Source organism: Mucor velutinosus (genome assembly GCF_035048745.1).
Source record: "Mucor velutinosus strain NIH1002 chromosome Unknown tig00001564, whole genome shotgun sequence".
Lineage (NCBI taxonomy): Eukaryota > Fungi > Mucoromycota > Mucoromycetes > Mucorales > Mucoraceae > Mucor > Mucor velutinosus.
Window position 1 is genome coordinate 2221527 of NW_027041906.1, and position 20256 is coordinate 2241782.

General features: G+C 39.9%; 7 protein-coding genes across 7 annotated transcripts; 1 reads left to right on the forward strand and 6 right to left on the reverse strand.

Annotated features, from left to right (window-relative positions):
* Window positions 1-40: 40 nt before the first annotated feature.
* On the reverse strand, window positions 41-1381 carry TIM23_2 (Mitochondrial import inner membrane translocase subunit tim23; the record flags this gene model as incomplete). Its single annotated transcript, XM_064830226.1, has 5 exons — window positions 41-237; window positions 293-879; window positions 936-1040; window positions 1095-1228; window positions 1295-1381. The coding sequence occupies 5 exons, from the start codon at window positions 1379-1381 to the stop codon at window positions 41-43; spliced, it is 1110 nt and encodes a 369-aa protein (XP_064682728.1).
* Window positions 1382-1914: 533 nt separating this feature from the next.
* On the forward strand, window positions 1915-3145 carry ATC70_011024 (uncharacterized protein; the record flags this gene model as incomplete). The annotated part of the gene is made up of 2 exons (XM_064830227.1): window positions 1915-1968; window positions 2018-3145. 2 exons carry the CDS (start codon window positions 1915-1917, stop codon window positions 3143-3145), a joined length of 1182 nt encoding a protein of 393 aa, XP_064682729.1.
* Window positions 3146-4793: 1648 nt separating this feature from the next.
* On the reverse strand, window positions 4794-6582 carry ubc7 (ubiquitin conjugating enzyme Ubc7/UbcP3; the record flags this gene model as incomplete). Its single annotated transcript, XM_064830228.1, has 6 exons — window positions 4794-5648; window positions 5703-5782; window positions 5844-5878; window positions 5935-5967; window positions 6028-6463; window positions 6528-6582. The coding sequence occupies 6 exons, from the start codon at window positions 6580-6582 to the stop codon at window positions 4794-4796; spliced, it is 1494 nt and encodes a 497-aa protein (XP_064682730.1).
* A 2030-nt stretch (window positions 6583-8612) lies between these two features.
* NPL6 (chromatin structure-remodeling complex subunit RSC7) lies at window positions 8613-10259 on the reverse strand (the record flags this gene model as incomplete). Its single annotated transcript, XM_064830229.1, has 1 exon — window positions 8613-10259. One exon carries the CDS (start codon window positions 10257-10259, stop codon window positions 8613-8615), a length of 1647 nt encoding a protein of 548 aa, XP_064682731.1.
* Window positions 10260-10597: 338 nt separating this feature from the next.
* ubi3_3 (ubiquitin-40S ribosomal protein S27a) lies at window positions 10598-12737 on the reverse strand (the record flags this gene model as incomplete). Its single annotated transcript, XM_064830230.1, has 5 exons — window positions 10598-11596; window positions 11651-11840; window positions 11908-12065; window positions 12129-12404; window positions 12501-12737. 5 exons carry the CDS (start codon window positions 12735-12737, stop codon window positions 10598-10600), a joined length of 1860 nt encoding a protein of 619 aa, XP_064682732.1.
* Window positions 12738-12961: 224 nt separating this feature from the next.
* Window positions 12962-13558, reverse strand: ATC70_011028 (uncharacterized protein; the record flags this gene model as incomplete). Its single annotated transcript, XM_064830231.1, has 1 exon — window positions 12962-13558. One exon carries the CDS (start codon window positions 13556-13558, stop codon window positions 12962-12964), a length of 597 nt encoding a protein of 198 aa, XP_064682733.1.
* Window positions 13559-15310: 1752 nt separating this feature from the next.
* On the reverse strand, window positions 15311-17128 carry ATC70_011029 (uncharacterized protein; the record flags this gene model as incomplete). The annotated part of the gene is made up of 4 exons (XM_064830232.1): window positions 15311-16028; window positions 16081-16169; window positions 16228-16821; window positions 16877-17128. 4 exons carry the CDS (start codon window positions 17126-17128, stop codon window positions 15311-15313), a joined length of 1653 nt encoding a protein of 550 aa, XP_064682734.1.
* Window positions 17129-20256: the final 3128 nt, after the last annotated feature.

The window sequence follows — 20256 nt, forward strand, 5'->3', positions numbered from 1 at the left end:
AGGTCGAGCAAATTTTCAGCTTTATTATCATTATCAAATTTTACATGCTATCCTTTGTATGAGATAACCAGGTTTTAAACTTTTCATCTTCTTCTCGCTGAGCTTTTGAAGGAGGATATTTGGAAGCACTTGGCAGTGGGTTTTGGTCGCTATCGTACTCATCATCGTCCTCTTCATAATCCTCAGCCTCCTCTTCCTCGGCTTCAGCATCGTCCCATCGATCATCCTCTAAATTGTCTAAGCAATGCGACTCTCAGTAGCCACTCCAAATCATCATGAACACTGTACTTACGATCTTTGTTTAATGAGACTTCCGAGCCCTTTGACATCTTCATATCCTTCATCAACTTGTTCAATTGCTTCTCTCGGTTCTTTTCTTCTTTGGCCATCTTTTCACGGATCATTCTTTCGATTTCAGGTTTATATTCGACTTCGTACTCATCAGCAGCCTCACTGACAGCTTGGAAGAATTCGTCAATACCAGCACCGGTTACAGCAGAAACACCCACCACTTTGAGATGGTTGTAGAACTCATCCAAGACCAAACTCATAGATGACATCAAACTGCTCATATAGGTGGTATCCTGGCTAAGTGCTTCTTGGAACTTTTCGAAATCAGTCATCCATTCAACTGCAAAATCGTGTGATACAACATCAGTCTTGTTGAACACCAAGATGAACGGTAACTTGGTCTTGTAGAGAATACTACAGGCATACAACATGTTGCTCATGAAGGTTGCTGGTGATGTGGTGCGAGGCGTATCAATGATGTAGGCAATCATGGTTGGATAAGATGCAGCTAACGTATCAGTGATAATTGCACCAGATGCTGACCATGTAAAGATTTCGATCTGTCCAGGTGTGTCGACGAGAATGTTACTGCAGATATCTATCAATGTCTATGCGCAGTCGAATAAAGAAAGCATGATGCTTACCTGACACTCTCGGCACGCTTAGCAACAAGGTTAAGCACCTGGTCAAACTTGGTTGTAAAGAGATTGAGACTGGTCAAAATACCACCATTGGGACCAAGATTGTATCTACGGAATGTGTCAGTCGATGTGGACAAATGGACCCCATTGTCGGTACATTACTGCTTCATCACTTCTTTGTAGTTGACGGTATCTCTAATATCAATGTTGGCGGTGAATGGCAGAGATGAGACTGCAGGATCGAGATTCAGCACATATGGAGGTGTCTTCTTTTCATGAAGATGAGCATTGATTCTCTATGATACGTGTTTCACTGCCATATCAGTAAAGATGAGGATACAGAATCTATCTTGTTCATCTACCTGCATAAATGTGGTTTTGCCTGAGCCAGCCATGCCAATGCATAAGATGACAGGAGGCTGCTTCTTTTCCTTATTCTCGGTTGACATGTCTAAATTCGTTGTTGTTTTGAAAGCAAACTTTTTTTTTTTTTTTTTTTCCTGTGCCATTTTGGTTGAATTTGAGTCTCTTTGATTACTCAGTGCAAGAATGTCACATTGCAGAGTCACCTCTAGATGCACTGCGAAGGACTCTAATGAAATGCTCTCTAATGATCCATTTCAATAGGAGCCATGCACATTTCTTTTGAAGCAATCTGTTTACACATAATGAAACCAAATATAAAATACAATAAAATGGTGCAATTTATTTGCTCTTCTTCTCCTTCTCTTTTCATCAATAACAACTCGTCGTCCAATGGCTTTCAAGGTGAGCAAAGCACACATCAGCCTAGACATTGCACACACTTACGAAATGCATAATGATAGTTTGAATTGGAACAATGGCAAAAGGCATGCGATGCTTTCGACGATAATAAATATGATGGGGCTTTAAAGACATTCATTGTAAGAGCCATACTCTGGTATTTATCCAATGTCTAACTAGCATTCTTTCTAGGTAGAGCATAGCCGATAATGCCAAAATGCATTTCAACATTGGCTCCATATTCTCCATTTTAAACGACCATAAACGAGCTGTAAGTTGTACATCAACAAGCAAGGCCCCCCATATTAACAGCTTGGTAGATCACAGCATTCAACCGAGCAGTTGCCAAGGATCCCTATTTCGCCGTTGGATACTTTCAAAGAGGTGTGTCTATGTTCTTGCTGGGAAATCTGGAAGCAGCAAAAGACGATTTTGACAGCGCCTTCCAGAGACTACGGGGCAACAGCCTCATTAACTATCAGCAATTGGGCCTCCAGTTTCGCCTTTATTCTTGCGAAGTCCTGTTTAACAGAGGCATTTGCCAACTCTACCTTGGCAAAATTGACTCTGGGCTCACAGATTTGTATCATGCACAAAAAGCTAAAGAAACAGAGGAGCACAACATCATTGATCAAGCTGTTCGCAATCGAGGCAAAGGATACTCTGTCTACTCTATACCGCCAGGATTGCTCTTTCGACCTTCGGAGATCAGACTACGTCAATTAAAGGGCATTGACATGTTTCACAATAAATTAGTATCTCAACTCCATTATACGACACCTCCAAGAAAGAATTCAATCTTGGTAGATCAGCCCATTCTCACATCGTCCTCATCATTGGCATTGACAGAAGAGCCATCATCGCCATCATCACCGCTTGCTAAAGGAGGGCCTATACCCATCAAGTCACTCTCTTCGTCTTCATCTTCATCGTCATTACAATCTCCCATCTCTCCCATCACACCCATCACACCCACGCATCATTATACGAGCAAAGGCGCATCCATGAGTCGACGATCTACTGATAAAAATGGCGGTGCTGACATGCGACAATTGAGGGAAAACCATCGCCCATCTTCCAATATCAGACATACTTACAGCATGACATCTGCCACGACAGCAAGCGTTAGCACCAACTCTTCTCAAACATCTCTGAATAGCGCTATTTCAGCAAATCATGCTGGGAAACTTAAAACTAAATGCCATTACACCGACACTCGGATTGTATTGACCTCAACCGATGTTAATTACCAAGAATTGAAGTCAAGAATAGCCGAAAAATTCAAGATAAACTCGAAGAGCATCCAGCTGGCTTATAAAGACGAAGAACACGAAAAGGTGCTCATCATTGATGATGAAGATCTTGACATGGCTAGACAGATTAACAGAGCGAGACATCAACTCAAGCAATCCGTTGTGGAAAAGTTGGAGATCTGGATTCAGTGTTGATACAGGTTGTAAAAATAGATTTAATATAAATAAATTCCAGTGCATGTCTTATATGTATTGATCTTTTTGTGTGATCTTTTTGCCGCTTTTTTCAGTACGGAATTGGTTCTTTCTTTTAAAACCCTGTAGATTATTCGAGTATCTTGAAGGATCAAACGCATTTACTATTGTCTCCATCACATAAGCCTAAAGGCAATGCTGCCAATTTTTTGCTGATACTTGAACTCAGACTCTCGTAGAATCTCACTAGAGCCCATATTCGTCTTTTTGACAGTATTGCATACCTCACATATAGCGTTTAACGTGCAATTCCACTACAGTTGCCACTCCAAGAACATTAGTAATGTGAATAGGGTGACCATTCTGCAATTCGGTTAGGATTTTCATTCATTTGGGCTATTTGCAATGATAAAAACGATGATTCATAGAAAATTGCAACATAAATACTAAATTATAGTGTTGATAAGCTAGAGTACCTTCCAATTCGCAATTTCCTTCTTTATTAGCTTCATAAAGATTAATTTCCTTCACAAGAAACACATTTTGCCAGCCAAAATCGGTTCATACTTCGTTCTCTTTTTTCTTGCTCGAAATGGAAGTTTTTGATCAAATTTCGACTTCTGCAATCTATTTTGCAAGATTCGACTATATGAATTGTGTTGATAATTCCATGCTTCCTTAAGCTTCTAGGAGTACTTTTCAAGGCGCATCCAATGGTGCTAATTATGAAATGTGTTTTGGCTAAGTCTATGGAGTTATTTCGGAAAATATCAAATGTCGTTTTCTGCCAAAATGTCGAGATTTCACAAATTAAGGTTTCATAAACAGAGTTTCAGAGGTTGATTTGGATTGATAGAATCGTTTTGGTGTAGTATATGCCATAGTAGAAGTCTTCATTTTTGGGGTCAAAAATGCGGTCGTTTGATTTCTGATAAAAAGCATGAGGGGGTACCTCATGCTTTTTGGTCGATTTTTGACGATCCCAGAAAAATCGAGCAAAGGTGTCAGGAAGTTAGTGCCAGACAAAAGCAATTGCTTGGTGCTACTCTGGCAGTCTAAAACGACCTCCAGCACGAGAATACACGGTTTAGACACACTCATATTTCGCTGTATTATGCATACTTTTGAATGGCAAGAGGTAATGTAAGCGTACAAGAGGTAATGTAAGCATACTGTATATCTGTTATTTCCATTAGTACGGATGTGGAGCATCGTAGAAGAGTCAGATCCGCAGTTTCAAGTTGTTGGTAGTTGACAAAAGTGAATCTGCAGTGCTGTGTATATGTATCGGTTAGGTTTTACCAAACACTGGCAAATCAGTGCAACATTTAGGGAAAAAATTATGAATAGCACATAGTTTTTAGAACAAAAACACCAATGCATATCAAATTTATGATTATTAGAGCTGACTCCATCAAAAAAAAAAAGAAACGTAAATTGCATAGTACAGCAAGGTGTACACCCTTAGAAAGCGCTTCTACAAGCACAGGTACGAAACTTTAGAAGCAACAATATGAAAAAAAGTGGACAACACAAGAGGTTCAGTGTGCAAATATGTTTTTATAACAGTGAAGATTTGATAATACAATATTGAAGAACTACTTTATACAAAATGCTGGCAACAGACTTTTTCTCTCTCCTATGAAACTTAGATCTTGGCTTGAAGTTGGATCTTGACAACCTTGACTTGAGTGTACTCTTGAAGAGCATACTTTCCGAGCTCCTTACCAAAACCAGATTGTTTGTAGCCACCGAAAGGAGTGGATTGGTCAAAGACATCATAACAGTTAACCCACATGGTACCAGCTCTGACTTCATTGGTAACCTTGATAGCATCATCGAGATTTTGGGTATATACACCACCAGCTAAACCATATTCAGAGTCATTGGCGAGATCAATGGCTTCATCAATAGTCTTGAAGGTACCAATGGCAACAACAGGACCAAAGATTTCTTCACGCATAACGCGCATGTTGTTATGACAGTTGATGAGAACAGTAGGTTCAACGTAGTAACCCTTGCTGCCCCAACGCTTGCCACCATAGGCAACCTTGGCACCTTCCTTCTTACCAATCTCAATGTAACCCAAAATTTTATCGAATTGAGACTTGTTAATTTGAGGGCCTTGGAAAGTTTCATCATCAAAAGGATCTCCAATCTTGAGCTTCTTGGCTTCTTCAACAAAGAGTTGAACAAACTTGTCGTGGACAGACTCATGAACAAAGATACGAGAACCAGCGTTACAACTTTGACCATGGTTGTTGAAAATACCACCACAAGCCCAGTAGGCAGCGGATTCAAGGTCAGCATCAGCGAGAACAATTTGAGCGGATTTACCACCCAATTCAAGTTGAAGCTTCTTGAGGTTACTGCCAGCACTGCTTTCCATAATCTTACGACCCGTCAAAGTAGAACCAGTGAAGGCCATCTTGCTGACCTTGGGATGAGCAGACAGGTAGTTACCAGTAGTATGACCGTAGCCAGTAATGACATTGACAACACCCTATACAGTCTGCATGAATATTTGAAAATGCTAAATTGACCAGTATATACTTACAGCAGGGAAGCCAGCTTCCTTGACGAGCTCACCAAACTTGAGAGTGGCTAAAGGAGTAACTTCAGATGACTTCAAGACGACTATAAAAGATATCCATGTCAAAAATGTGTCGCTTCTTGATTCTTTATGCAAAACACTTACTGCAATTACCAGTAGCCAAGGCAGGAGCAAATTTCCTGGAATCGAATTATGATTAGTTGCTGAGTTGGTGCCTTTTTTCTTTCATACTCACCATGCACTCATCATGGTAGGATAGTTCCATGGCCTTTGATGTTGAAACAACGGTTAGAATTAATGAAACAGATAGAGAGTATGTCCTACTTACACGACAGCACCAACAACACCAAGAGCTTCATGGCGAGTATAACACATCTTATCGAATGTGGTATCGATAGTCTTACCATGGATCTTGTCAGCCCAACCAGCAAAGTAACGATAACAACCGATAGATTCAGTAACATCGACATCACGAGCAATGACAAAGGATTTGCCATTATCAACAGCATCCAAAATAGCAATCTCATCCTTATCACGTTCCATCAGGTCAGCAAGTTTGTTGAGGAGACGACCACGCTCAGCGGGGGCGACCTTTCTCCACGTCTTGTAATAACAGTTGTATGCAGATTCAACAGCAAGATTGACATCGTTTTCATCAGCAGAGTGAACTTTGCAAATGACTTCTTCATTAGCAGGGTTGATGGTTTCAATCAAAGGTCCGTGACCAGGAACGAATTCGTTGTTGATAAAGAGTTGTGTATGGACTATATTATAAGATGGGTTATTTTGACATGTCCATGTACATGCTAGCTAACCAGCAACACATACCCTTAGCGGTCTTTCCGTTGGTTAAGCGAATAGTTTGGATGTCTGCTTGAGTCATGTTGAAGGATTTAAAAAAAAATAAAACTGTGAAAATAGAAAGGAAAGAACCTTGATCCTGAGGCAACCCTTTTATATTGATTTCTCACACATGCTTTTAGTCACAAACATATCTTGCATTTGAAAGTCCTTGGTAAGCTATAGATCTTGCATTGAAGGGCCTGCCACTGTATGTATCAAAGCAGCCAGCATGACTGGTAAATGTGGATGCTGTGAATCTACTCATGTGCGCTGGTGCCTTCTGCATCATACAAATACCATCTTTACTCTACAACATTAATTACAAAACTCTATCTGTTTGTTGTTGATTTAATGGTTCCAATGCTTTAGTAATAGTTGCTAGTCCGCTGATTTCCAAACAGAGAACGACGTGGGAAACATCGAGTATGTGACAAATAGCGGTTACACTGATTACATTTCTTTTTGCCTTTTAGAGGATATCTTTTATGCTTAGAGGGCAGCTGTTGCTGCTGATCCTACTCTTTCCTAATTTGAGGATCAAGAAATCTGCGAATTAGCAATAAGGTTTGCATGCGATATCCTTATTTGTTCAGTCAGCAAGAAAAATACTACTTGTTTTTACTAATTGTGAGCGTCATTTGGTATACTCACAGCTAAACAATAGCTAATCCTTAAATTAAATACTTGCCACGGTGCCGTATACGCTATGAATTTGAAAAATGATATGCTAGCACAGGCTGCTCTATTAGAAAAGCTAAACTAGGTCAAAATAAAGTATTTGTATAAAACATCATCTCGGAAGAACTCAAGAAAATAGGCGATCTGAAAGCATTGCATATACTTGAATCGTCATAAGACACCTGCAATAGTTTGTATTTTTAATATGGGCGTTGACTGGTAAGCTAACGTTGGATTGGCTTTGCTCATATCTGTTGCCCTGAGTATTCGCATCAGATCGAAACGAGAAATCAAATACAACAATAAAGACCACACCCTTTCCACATTTGCTGAAATTTCGCTTTTTAACTATCCACTGCATAAAAATAACCAACCATAAGCCATCTGTAGCTCTGAGCCTGACTCTTCTACTATCTCCCACATCCATAGCCATGGAAACGATTCATGTATGTTTAGACAGCATACTAGCATTGCTCACCATCATTCAAAATCTTGCATAATACGGCGAAATATGAGTGTGTCTAAACCGTGTTTTCTCGTGCTGGAGGTCGTTTTAGACTGCCAGAGTAGCACCAAGCAATTGCTTTTGTCTGGCACTAACTTCCTGACACCTTTGCTCGATTTTTCTGGGATCGTCAAAAATCGACCAAAAAGCATGAGGTACCCCCTCATGCTTTTTATCAGAAATCAAACGACCGCATTTTTGACCCCAAAAATGAAGACTTCTACTATGGCATATACTACACCAAAACGATTCTATCAATCCAAATCAACCTCTGAAACTCTGTTTATGAAACCTTAATTTGTGAAATCTCGACATTTTGGCAGAAAACGACATTTGATATTTTCCGAAATAACTCCATAGACTTAGCCAAAACACATTTCATAATTAGCACCATTGGATGCGCCTTGAAAAGTACTCCTAGAAGCTTAAGGAAGCATGGAATTATCAACACAATTCATATAGTCGAATCTTGCAAAATAGATTGCAGAAGTCGAAATTTGATCAAAAACTTCCATTTCGAGCAAGAAAAAAGAGAACGAAGTATGAACCGATTTTGGCTGGCAAAATGTGTTTCTTGTGAAGGAAATTAATCTTTATGAAGCTAATAAAGAAGGAAATTGCGAATTGGAAGGTACTCTAGCTTACTTTAGTTACCAGATTTTGTTCATCTACTAAATCAATGTAGATACGTGTATGCAGTTTCTCCTGATATCTTTCAGCAAAGTCTGTAAATGCAAACAAGATCATGTAGTAAATTAAACAGCGAATAAAGAGCAACCATAATATCTTTATACAATTGAATTTTTTATATATTTTTCAAGGCAGCTTTGATGTGTATGTATATATGTATATGAATCTTCAGCACGACATTATTTTGTCATTTACCGTCAATCCAGCAATCCATGTTTTGCTTTGTTCTTCTTCTCATCAATCAACCGAGCAATAAAAGCAGCCATACTCGCCTTTGCCTTGGGTGTCATCTTCAGCTTGTGAGTAACGCCAAACTCCTCAGCAAGGCTTTCAGGATTGGATCCTTCCTCCACGAGGATACTGGTACTGATACCCTCGCTAATTTCCAAATGAATTCTCAAAAAGGGTTCGCGTTCAAATCCTCGTGTGCTTTCTGGTTGAGTTTGAGACTTCAATTGATAATCTTGATGTTGATGATCTTTTGTGGTGGAAGGGGTGTTGGTATGAGGGTTTTCTGACTGTGTCTGTTGAGCAGTAGAAGGCTTGATATCCAAATGTCTGCGCAACAAGGATTGATCTAAATGAACTCGAGATTTGGCGTGTGATAGAGTATTTGCAGTTGTGGTATTATTAGTAGCAGTAGTATTGTTGTCTGTATGTGCTGCATTAGGGGATGTGATTTTCAAAATCTTTTTGACAGATGGTGGTGGCACAAACGTGGGTACGAATGCAGGAGCATCAGCATTGTAGAAAGCAGGGCCTGGGATAGGGCTCTGTGCAGAAGAGGACGTAGAAGTAGAGGCTGTGGAGGGTACAAAGCTGGGAACAGAGGCATTCCACTTGGAAGCCTCGGTTTTGGCAGTGGGAATGAATCCTTGAGCGTCCACGTTCCATTTTGGGGTTTCTGTCTTTGCAGCGATGGGGGTAAATCCTTGAGCTTCAATGTTCCATTTGGTATTAGTGGTATTAATGGAGATGGCAGGTTGATTGTCAGCTTCTTTTATTGGATGTTCGACGGCAGGAGCGACACTGAAGGCAGGCAATTTTTTAGATGAAAGCGTCTTAGTTTTTGGTGTAAGGATGGGTGGGTTCATCAGTGAGTATTCAATTTCAATAGGTGCTTTTGATCCCCAAGAGGTATTGTTTTGGAATGAGTTGGGTGCAAATGATTTGCTGTCCACTGGCTCATGAGTCGCTTTGGCACTTTGTGATATATTGAGCTGCTTGAATCCAAAAACTGGAAGTTGTGGGACTGTAGACTGTTGTCGAGTGAATGAAGCCACAGCAGCAGGAGTATAAGTATTAGTATTAATAGTAGTCGTAGTAGTAGCAGTAGCAGGAATGATGGGCTTTGGAGGATTTTGATTCTTTTCCCAGAATGGCGTATCAGACAGAGGAGCAGAACCCCACGTAGAGGCAGATAGATCCTTGATAGGTGCCCTCGCGGGTACGCTTGGTTTTACCTTAGGCACATAGGGACGATTCACCCTTCCAAGCACTGGCGCTGGCTTTGGAGGGACATGGACAGACGACTTTTTCTTTGATTTCTTGGGTTTAGATGATTTCTTGGAGGGAATACCTTTACTGAGTCTTTGTGCCAAAATAGCAGCTTCTGAGAGCGGTTTGAAATTGCCACCTCTTCTATGTAAATCACCTGAGCCGATGCCACCAGCCTTGACCTTTACAGAAGGATCAATTAAAGTGTTCCAAGTTGCTTCTTTTTTGACATTGTCACCCCAGCCTGTGATTTCAATGTCTTCGTATTCGCTATCGCTCTCTGTCTGATAGTCATCGTCTGATTTGTAATTCTGGTTGTTGGAAATGTCTAATGCTTGCCAGCTCATATTCTATTGTTGCGCCTTTCCTTCGAGCAAGAAAAAAAAAAGAGAAAGCTATACTGTCAAAATGGGTTGAAAGAAGACAGGTAAACTTCAAGCACATCTTCTTGGTGACTGCCACAACAATGTAAGAACTTGTTTGGGGACATCCAAGAATGAAATGGAAATCATTCCACTCGAAATGTAGGGCACAATCAATTGAAAAATGCCACTGCAAACGAAACATGACACGGCATAGAACTACTTTTTTTATATATATATATATTTCAAACGGTTGTATATGAGATGCTCTGCTAGAGCTTTCCACAAGATGGAGTAACTGAACCTGAATTTTGATTGTTTGATCATGTTGGCACTGTGGCTCTGCATCCGAAATCCAGCCACCAAAGCGATCCGTTCTTGGAGCCATACACTAATCCCATAGATCCCATAGCTAGCCTCGATCTGACAAAGTCATACCCATCAGACAGATCGTCGTCATCTCTGTTGATATCGTTAGGCTGCTCCATCCAATCTTGGATTTCATGCAAAGAGTAGGTGACTCTGGCTGCCGTTGTTCCATTGAGGGCGTATAGTGAGATGTCACCGTGTCGATTCACAGTGGCTACGCGATCACCATGCTTGGCCACATTGACAATTTCTTTGGCCGAGTTTCCTAAAGGCGTCGTGCGTATAGAATGGACAAGACGTGGTCTCTCGTCAAACTTGGGCAATGGCGGCGGTGTCACTTTGTGCGCCAAGCTATTGATGTGCTGTTTGATGTATTGATCCGTCTTCATTTGACAGGCATATCCATAGTCGTTGTAGGATGAATGGCGGCGAATGCGAACAGATTTGTAGAATTCGCGCGATGATTTCTTGAGCAGTGTGCTGGTAGATGTAGATGGCCGAGGCTGATTGCTACTGTTAGCAGAGTGATGTAGGGTTGTGGAGGATGATGAAGTGGGTATATGATGAGAGGAAGTTGAGGATTTCAGGCCTAGTAGATTGCTGAACGTAGTAGACAGTCTTCTTCTTCGAGGTATAACGGGCACAGATGCCGAAGGTTGTGGTATAGGTGCATCATCTGACTGTTCACTATCGCTGCTGGAGGGCAGAGGAGATGGTGGTGTAGCCTCGCGCCATCGATAGTGGTGTATACGTCGAGATGCATGCGGTGCGAGTATAATGCTGAGTGCATTGTCATATTCAATGCATGGTATGCTGCATGGATTGAGATAGTGCGTGGATGAGGCTTCACCTGTATTATCAAAGATATCAAATATATGCAGTAATCCATCCACGCTCACTGTAATCAAGTTATCTCCTGATAAGAAGACATTGTGAGGTTGATTGTCAAACGCCTATCATGAATATGAGTGCCGTACTCCTATTCTCTATCAATAGCCATGACATACCCTATTTGATAATCGTACTCCTTTTCTCCAATTCCACACAAATACGGCCGAAGGTTTTCGACCTGATACGGCAAAATAGTCCTGATTCACCGAGATGGAATCAGGCACGAACCAAGGATGACTTCCGCCTTTCAACACTTGAATTGGATCGTGCTTTGGCCCCTTTGTGATGTCGTAAAACATACATTTGCTATACACACCGTGTTATTTTTAACATAAAGGGAAGAACGAAGCTATTTTTGAATACCCAAACTTACGATCCTCGTTGTGCCACCACCAAGATATTGATGTCTGGCAAAATATCAATGCATTCTACCATGTTGCTGGGTTGTTGGGTCGGATCACCAAATGACCATGTCGTCTTATGCGTGAAGCCTGCTTCGGTTGTGTACTGGTATAACCTCACCATGTTGTCCTGTTTTGATATTCTCATTAAAACCAAGTATTAAATACGTGGTCGGCTCATTTTGCAACCTACCTCTGCCAGTGTGATCAAGAGCCCATCTCGTAATTTGACAGACAACAGTCGATGGCCGTCGTTGTCGTCTAGCTTTGTTGCATTTTGCACGGTTCCCATCCTCCAATTGGCAAATGTGATTGCTTGGCAGTATCTCGTTTTGAGCGGCAGAGCGGTTGCCTCTACAGATTTGGCTGGCTGATGCGCATAGATGTCCACAAACCTCGAGTTGAGCTGAGAGAGTCTGCTTCGCCAGATGGACGTATCCTGAGTCAGTCTTTTCCAAAGACGACAAGTCTGTTGAGATTATCATGCAATTGCGTGTGTCACAATTACTTATTTAGTGTTGTGTTTTCCTATTAATATCCTTTTTTATGTAGTAGTGTACATTACCAATTGAACTGTAATGAGATCTTGGAAAGTCAACAATGAGAATATTTTGAAAATCACTTCTCTTGGAAGTAGGCTGATGATGTCGGCTTGCTCATGCTCGTATGGCGGCGATGACAGATCAATCTGTTCGGGAACAAACTCGAGATCTGGCTGAAAGCTGTGGTTGTTGGCTGACGGCAACAGCGATAGTTTTCGAAGGGGCTTTACGAGCTCTTGCACTGACTTTCTGCGAGTCATTCTGTGGGTTTGTATGTGGACGAAACAAAAGTGTAAAAGAAAAAGAGAGAAAGAGCGAAAGAAAGCAAACAGTGGAAAGAAAGTGTGCATTTAAGGTCTTACCAAAAGAGAAAATGGCCTTAAATTGGATGATCAGCACGAGAAACATGTCCAGTTTATTGCAGTGTGATTTTCTAGCCTTGATCTGCTTCTATAGTCTATAAATAAGTGTTGTGATGGCGGCTTTATACAGCGGCTGAACCATAAACGAAAATCCCTTCTGGCACATCGGATGCTATCAGACTCAGTTCTGGTATTTCATTCAAATTGAAAACTAGACTGATAATACGGGCTCCCTTTCTGTAGTGGTGCAGTAATAAATCTGCAAATTTATCCGTATGATCGGGCAATAGAAACACGATCATTACTGTCCAGTCTGTGTCATGAACCAGCTTTGGTAGATCTAACAGATCACCTAGTATGAATTGAGTGGCTGTGTTGTTGTTGGCCAACACTTGATTTGCGAGCCGTTTGGATGTTTTTACGAGATCGCTGTCAGATTCAATGCCAACCGCACGAGATGCGTTGAATTCTGCTACTGCTGCTGTCACAAATCTTCCGTCTCCAGATCCCAAATCCACAACAATGTCGTTTGGCCCTACTTGAGCCATCCTCAGTGCTTTTAATACACGGTTGGCAGATGTTGGGCAGAAAGGTGCTAGTGTCGTATCAATGCCATCCAGATAGGCGGGAAAGGGATCTTCCACACTTTCGTCTTGTATGTGTTCATCAGCATCTTGAAATACTTTCAAAAAGCTGCTTTGGTGGGTATGTGCTGCCATTATCAAATAGTGTTTGGGTGAAAGAGAAAAACTTTTTTTTTTTTTTATACTCTGCCAAAGAGTGATTTGACATGTCGCGGATGAAGAATCTGCCGTTGAATGTGGTGTATGCAGCGAGACTGTAAATATCATTTTGATAAAAATTGGGAATTTCTTTTTATTTATCACACGACTTGGTATGTTCTTTCCAATGAGGAAAGCATCTTAACGAAAGATGTAAAGACGGGCCGCCGTGGTCGGTGTGATCCTTGCCCTTTGTAGAAGTTAATCTTCTATAGCACATCAACGTCTTTTGACTTGTCTTGTATATGCCGAAATGGAGTTGTAAGGGTATCAACGAAATTGAAGTGTGTGCAAGGATGCCATGTCTACAGCAAGTTTCAGAAGAGGTTTACGCGCATAGTAAGTGAAGGTTGCTACTAAACTTATTTCTTTAGTTCTAGATCAACTATGAACTTACTCTGACTTGGTATGTTCTTTCCAATGAGGAAAGCATCTTAACAAAAGATGTAAAGACGGGCCGCCGTGGTCGGTGTGATCCTTGCCCTTTGTAGAAGTTAATCTTCTATAGCACATCAACGTCTTTTGACTTGTCTTGTATATGCCGAAATGGAGTTGTAAGGGTATCAACGAAATTGAAGTGTGCAAGAATGCCATGTCTAGAGCAAGTTTCAGAAGAGGTTTACGCGCATGGTTAGTGAAGGTTGCTACTAAACTTGTTTCTTTAGTTCTAGATCAACTATGAACTTACTCTGACTTGGTATGTTCTTTCCAATGAGGAAAGCATCTTAACAAAAGATGTAAAGACGGGCCGCCGTGGTCGGTGTGATCCTTGCCCTTTGTAGAAGTTAATCTTCTATAGCACATCAACGTTTTTTGACTTGCCTTGTATATGCCGAAATGGAGTTGTAAGGGTATCAACGAAATTGAAGTGTGTGCAAGGATGCCAAGTTCAGAGGAGGTCTTAATCACATTCAGCCTGAGTAAGAGAGTCAATTGTATATTATTAGCTAATGCGAATCATTTGTTAGGCTCCGTGTATCTGATACAAAGCTCTTTCGCGAAATGTACTGTTCATATCAAACTGAAAGCTTACAGTCAGCATTACAAGAGGGAAGTGAGAATATTGTATACTATACATTGTGAAAGTAAAAGATTAGTTCTCTGATTGACGTGGTTTATTACGCTAGGCTCATTTGCCTCTTTGGTCTTCATTCTATTGTGGTACATATTTTAATTGTTGAATAAAAATAAGCATTTAAATACCTTGCTATGGGCTACACTCTCTTTTTCACACGAAAACTAGTGGATGACCATGGTCAAAGGGCTGTGCCTTAAGCATTTTAGGCTTAATGATAGATTTATGCAGCCTATCTTATTAGCTTGCTGCTATCGAACCCGTGAACAAGAGCAAACATTTGTTATGTACGCGATACAGCAAACGCAGGTTTTAGGTAGTCAGTAGCGTCTATATACAAGATCTGCGATAACAAATTCTATCGCTGAAAGCAGCATCATAATATAGAACACACTCATCATGCATTTCGAGTAACTTTACACGTCTTTGGATCTGCCTCCTTTGACCAAAAATCCGCTATTCAAACACACGCACACACTTTTGAGAACATGAGTACTTCAATGCAAAAATAGGTTCCTAGATGGCTTGCCGCCTTGGTTCTTTCAACAAGCATGTATTTCATAAGCGTATGTGTTCAGGTGGATAGGATTTATATAATGTACTGAAGAATGATGTTACTCAAACTGCAGTTTTCTTGAGGCATGCTGGATTCCAAGACTTGACAAATTTACTTTCTTGATTCTTTCTCCTTGGGTTTTGATGGGGGTGTGGTACGTTTTCAAATGCTTCAATGCCATCAGATTTTCGGGTCCTTTGTTATCCTTCAGCAACGATAATTCGTGTATGGTGGGCTCCAAGATCTTCTTCAGATGTTGTAGTATGGAAAATATGGACCCAATGCGAAACATATCATGATGATTGAGTGGCATATAAAATCGACCTTGTCTGAACATTGTATACAAATAATCATGTTGATGCGACATGATGTAGACAGAGCAGCATGCACCACTTGTTATCAACCCGGCGATCGGCACTTGCTGGAATCCATGGCGTTGTATGCTGTCAATAGTGTCTTTCATGTATCGGGCCATTTTTGTCACATCTCCTTTTGACTTGTTTCTTGTGCGCTCTGACTTGGATTCCACGGCTAATATCAAATGACTCGATCTGTTGCTGACAACAGAGAAGTCTGCCTTGCGTACATGATCTTGCAAAGATGGATCCATCTCAATAAATCTTTTTCTGGAATCCTCGATCCCCTTATCAGCTCCATACGTCGTGTATTTTTTGCAGTTTGGAAATAGATTGTCGAGAAATGGCAGAATCCCATCTTTTACTCCTGTGCTTTCATTTAATGTCTCTGTGTTGTATCCCACTCCGTAAGTTCGTTTGCTATAAAGGCACGTGTTAGCTGTAAGCACGACACTGATAGAATAATATTTACAGAGAATATAATGTTGCCTTGACATGACTAGGCACGCTCGATTCGTTGATTGCTTCCTCTGCCTTGCAGTATCTTCCTTTTGACATCAACTATAGGTCAAGTAGTTGCGTTAGATTAACCATATCTTGATTATGGAACATCCTATACCTTTGCAAATTGCATGACACAATGCGAGTATGTTTCTTCTGTTTCCTCGTATTGTCTGTATCTTTCATCCATATCTTGACAAGCTTCCTCGTATACATCCTCATCAACCATATTCGATTGCAAATCATCATCTAATAAAACAACGCCATTGATGGCTAACTCTTCTTCTTCACTCAATATTGTTCCATTGTTGAATGAGCTATCTACCAACTGATTTCGTTTCTTTAAAAATGCATCAGAAAAGTCGTAACCGCTTTTCAAAATCCACTTTTTGCTCAAAGCGCTGATGTCGATCGTATCGCTGGCATTCGCTGAAACTAGATAATCCATTTTGGTGTTGCTGAAGATATCTGTAGTAGGCCTTTCTCGAGTAGCATCGCTGCTGGGAGTACTCTCTCTGGGATGGAATTCACTACAAGTGCTGCTTTCTGCAAATGATAGAGCACTCTTTGTAGAGGAGCTTCCTGCTTGACGAAGCATATTACTACCGACGCCTTGGGTAAAGATGTATTCTTCTGTAGTTTTCTCTGCCGCAGCCCGTTTTAGTTTTTTGATGTTGAATAGGTTGCTCACCCGGTCGTCTTCCACGATCACCTGGGTTTTCGCTAATTCAGTAAGAACTTGAATCATAATTCGCATTTGAACTTACCTCAATATCATTCAGGATGGTATCAGCTTTGTCTTTTTGGTCCTTATTTACGGATTTCGAGTCTTTGATGATTCTCAAGACCTTTTTTAGAACACACTCGCTGTCTTTCTTGTCCTTAAGAGTATCAGTAAACGTTGCGCAAAAGTCTAAAAAACTGAAATGCTCCAAGTTTTTCAAAACATAGGATGTAGGTGATGTGGAGCGGCCTGTTCTTTGATGTCCTTGTGCATGTTTTCTTTTTCTTTTTGACATGATACTAAATAATCACAGAGACACAAGTAAAAGAAGTGTGAAGAGATACTCGATTTTTGGCCAAAGCGTTTTTTGTCAAAAAGATAAATTGAAGCACCTCGAATGTTGTCATACCATCTCTCCTCACTCTTTTAGTCATTAAGTTGACAATCTTTACAAGTGTCTGCACCAGCAGATCTAATATACAATGATATGTTCATTTCTATACTAGAGAGTCTGGTCTATTCGTGATGACCATTTTTCTATTAATCGCAGATAACTCCACTAGGTTGAGTTATTCACATTCATGTCTTCTTATTGATTCTATTATAATATGTATATATTCATCCCTTTTACGGTTTTAAAACTAAAACTTTATGCTGTATTATTTAGTTCGATAGTATTGGCTGGGGTGTGGTATTCGTCTTTTTCCTGTTTTTCTTGTTGATGGACAAATCCAGTGAGCTTTTTGGGCTAGACGTTTTTGAAAAAGAACTTGCATAAAAGATACGTGTTTCTTCGTTCTTCTCCAAAAACTAGCATGAGACAGCGTCGTAAATATCCGTATATTATACTACACTGTAACTTTCCCGTATAATATAATTAAAGGACATTCCTCGCATGAAACTTCTAAATGTATACTACTGGAGCAAGCAGCTGCACCTTATCCTACTTTCCAATCAAGAAGACTTCAAATTGTAACCATTTGGTCACCCTTGTGGAATTTGAGGCTTTACAGACTAAAATTCACGGAAAAAAAAGAATAAAAAAAAACAGTAATGTCAACTTGATAAAGGTATGTTTTATTATCAAACTGACAGGTGTAAAGTAAACTGAAGTCTCTCTACTGGCCAGGTAGATGATCCTTCTTATATACTATAACAATGGATAAAAGTTCTATTAATTAGATTAACAAATAAGTCAACTCAGATCAACTAATGTCTAATCATGCTAAAAGACAACTCCAGCAAGCTAATCATGATTTAGCTCTGTCTGGATGAATAATTAGACTCTCATCCGAAGTATCCTGATCTATCCTTTCTATAAGGATAATTAATATCGATCTAGTAGTAGCATGTATCCGATAGGTACAGTCTACTTAGTCTATATTAATAGTACATATCTGAGTGTATATCGCTAAGCATACATCTTTAGCATGTATCTGGATATATGGCATGTCTATAGCATATCGTATGCATGTCTATAGCATGTCTCATATATAGTACAAGTCTGTAGTACATAAAGTATCTGTAGCTAGTATCACGGATATAAGCATGTGTCTTATAGCGTGGATCATGAAGTGCACATCTGAAGCAACAAGCTCATATTGCATTAATCTTGGTGCCTATCCAGATATGGTAAACATCCGTAGTCAATGTCGGAATACAAGTATAAGTCTATAGCGCCATCCATGTCCGTGGTGCCATCTATAGCCTGTATCTTATATAATATGAATCTTATAGTACTAGCGTATCTGAAGTCCATATCTTCTTATAGTATAAATCGATATTGTACATCATCTAATCCAGTGTACGTACAGTTTATATCTAAATCTGGTAACTGGAGGAACTGTCGGAATGCAGATCATAGTGGACGTATTCCACACTATATATTATCTGTGGATCTGATTCTTATGTAATGCTCTACATCCATATACACGTAGCTATTTCATATACGGGCTAAGAGCATACTGGTGTTTCTTCTTTTTAGCCCTTAGTGTCCCTTGATACAGCAAAATATGAATGCATTTGTGCTGCGTTTTCTCGCGTCCAAGGCCGTTTTAGATTGTCAAAATAGGACCAAACACTTGCTCTCGTCTGGCAGTTACTTCCTGATACCTTTGCTCAACTTTTTGGGGATCAAAAAAACATGAACAAAATTCGATCAAAAAGCATGAGGTACCCCTCATGGTTTTCATCAAAAACCAAACGATCGCGTTTTTCACCCTGAAAATGGAGACTTTTACTATGGTATATTTTGAATCAAAATGTTTCTATCGATCCAAAGCGACCTTTGAAATCATCTTTGTGGGACTTTGATATGTAAAATTTCGACATTTTGGCCAGAAACCTCTTTTCATATTTTCATAAATCATTTGTTAAGTTTATTCAAATCATCTATTTTACTTAGTACCATTGGATGCACCTTGAAAAGTACTCCAAGAAAGCTTAAGGAAGCATGGGGTGATCATCATATTTTACTTAGTCGAATCTGCAAAAATAGCTTAATCGAATTCAAAATCATCAAGATTTGTCCAATCTGGAACAAACTATGATTCTGGATTTGAATTAATTTTGGCTTGTGGGGCCAGCTGTCAAACTCAACGCCCTTTTCATACTGCAATACAGTATTAAATGCTCTTGAAGCGTATGAAAAGTAGGTGGTAGGCCATAAAGCTATCGTTTATAATGATATCTTATTGCATTCTATATCGTTCATAATGGCATCATCGTCTTGCATTCTGTATTTAATAACGTTAGTCTGGACATTGACGATTCATGGGCTGCGTAAGATGTCTGCAGTAAGTAGTGAAATCTCTAAGGCTCCAAGACGTTGTTCAAATAAAACATTGACAGCATTTAGCAGAGGAAAGAGGGTAGTGTGGAATTTGAGGCTTGATAGACTAAAATTCACGGAAAAAAAGAATAAAAAAACAGTAATGTCAACTTGATAAAGGTATATTTTATTATCAAACTGACAGGTGTAAAGTAAACTGAAGTCTCTCTACTGGCCAGGTAGATGATCCTTCTTATATACTATAACAATGGATAAAAGTTCTATTAATTAGATTAACAAATAAGTCAACTCAGATCAACTAATGTCTAATCATGCTAAAAGACAACTCCAGCAAGCTAATCATGATTTAGCTCTGTCTGGATGAATAATTAGACTCTCATCCGAAGTATCCTGATCTATCCTTTCTATAAGGATAATTAATATCGATCTAGTAGTAGCATGTATCCGATAGGTACAGTCTACTTAGTCTATATTAATAGTACATATCTGAGTGTATATCGCTAAGCATACATCTTTAGCATGTATCTGGATATATGGCATGTCTATAGCATATCGTATGCATGTCTATAGCATGTCTCATATATAGTACAAGTCTGTAGTACATAAAGTATCTGTAGCTAGTATCACGGATA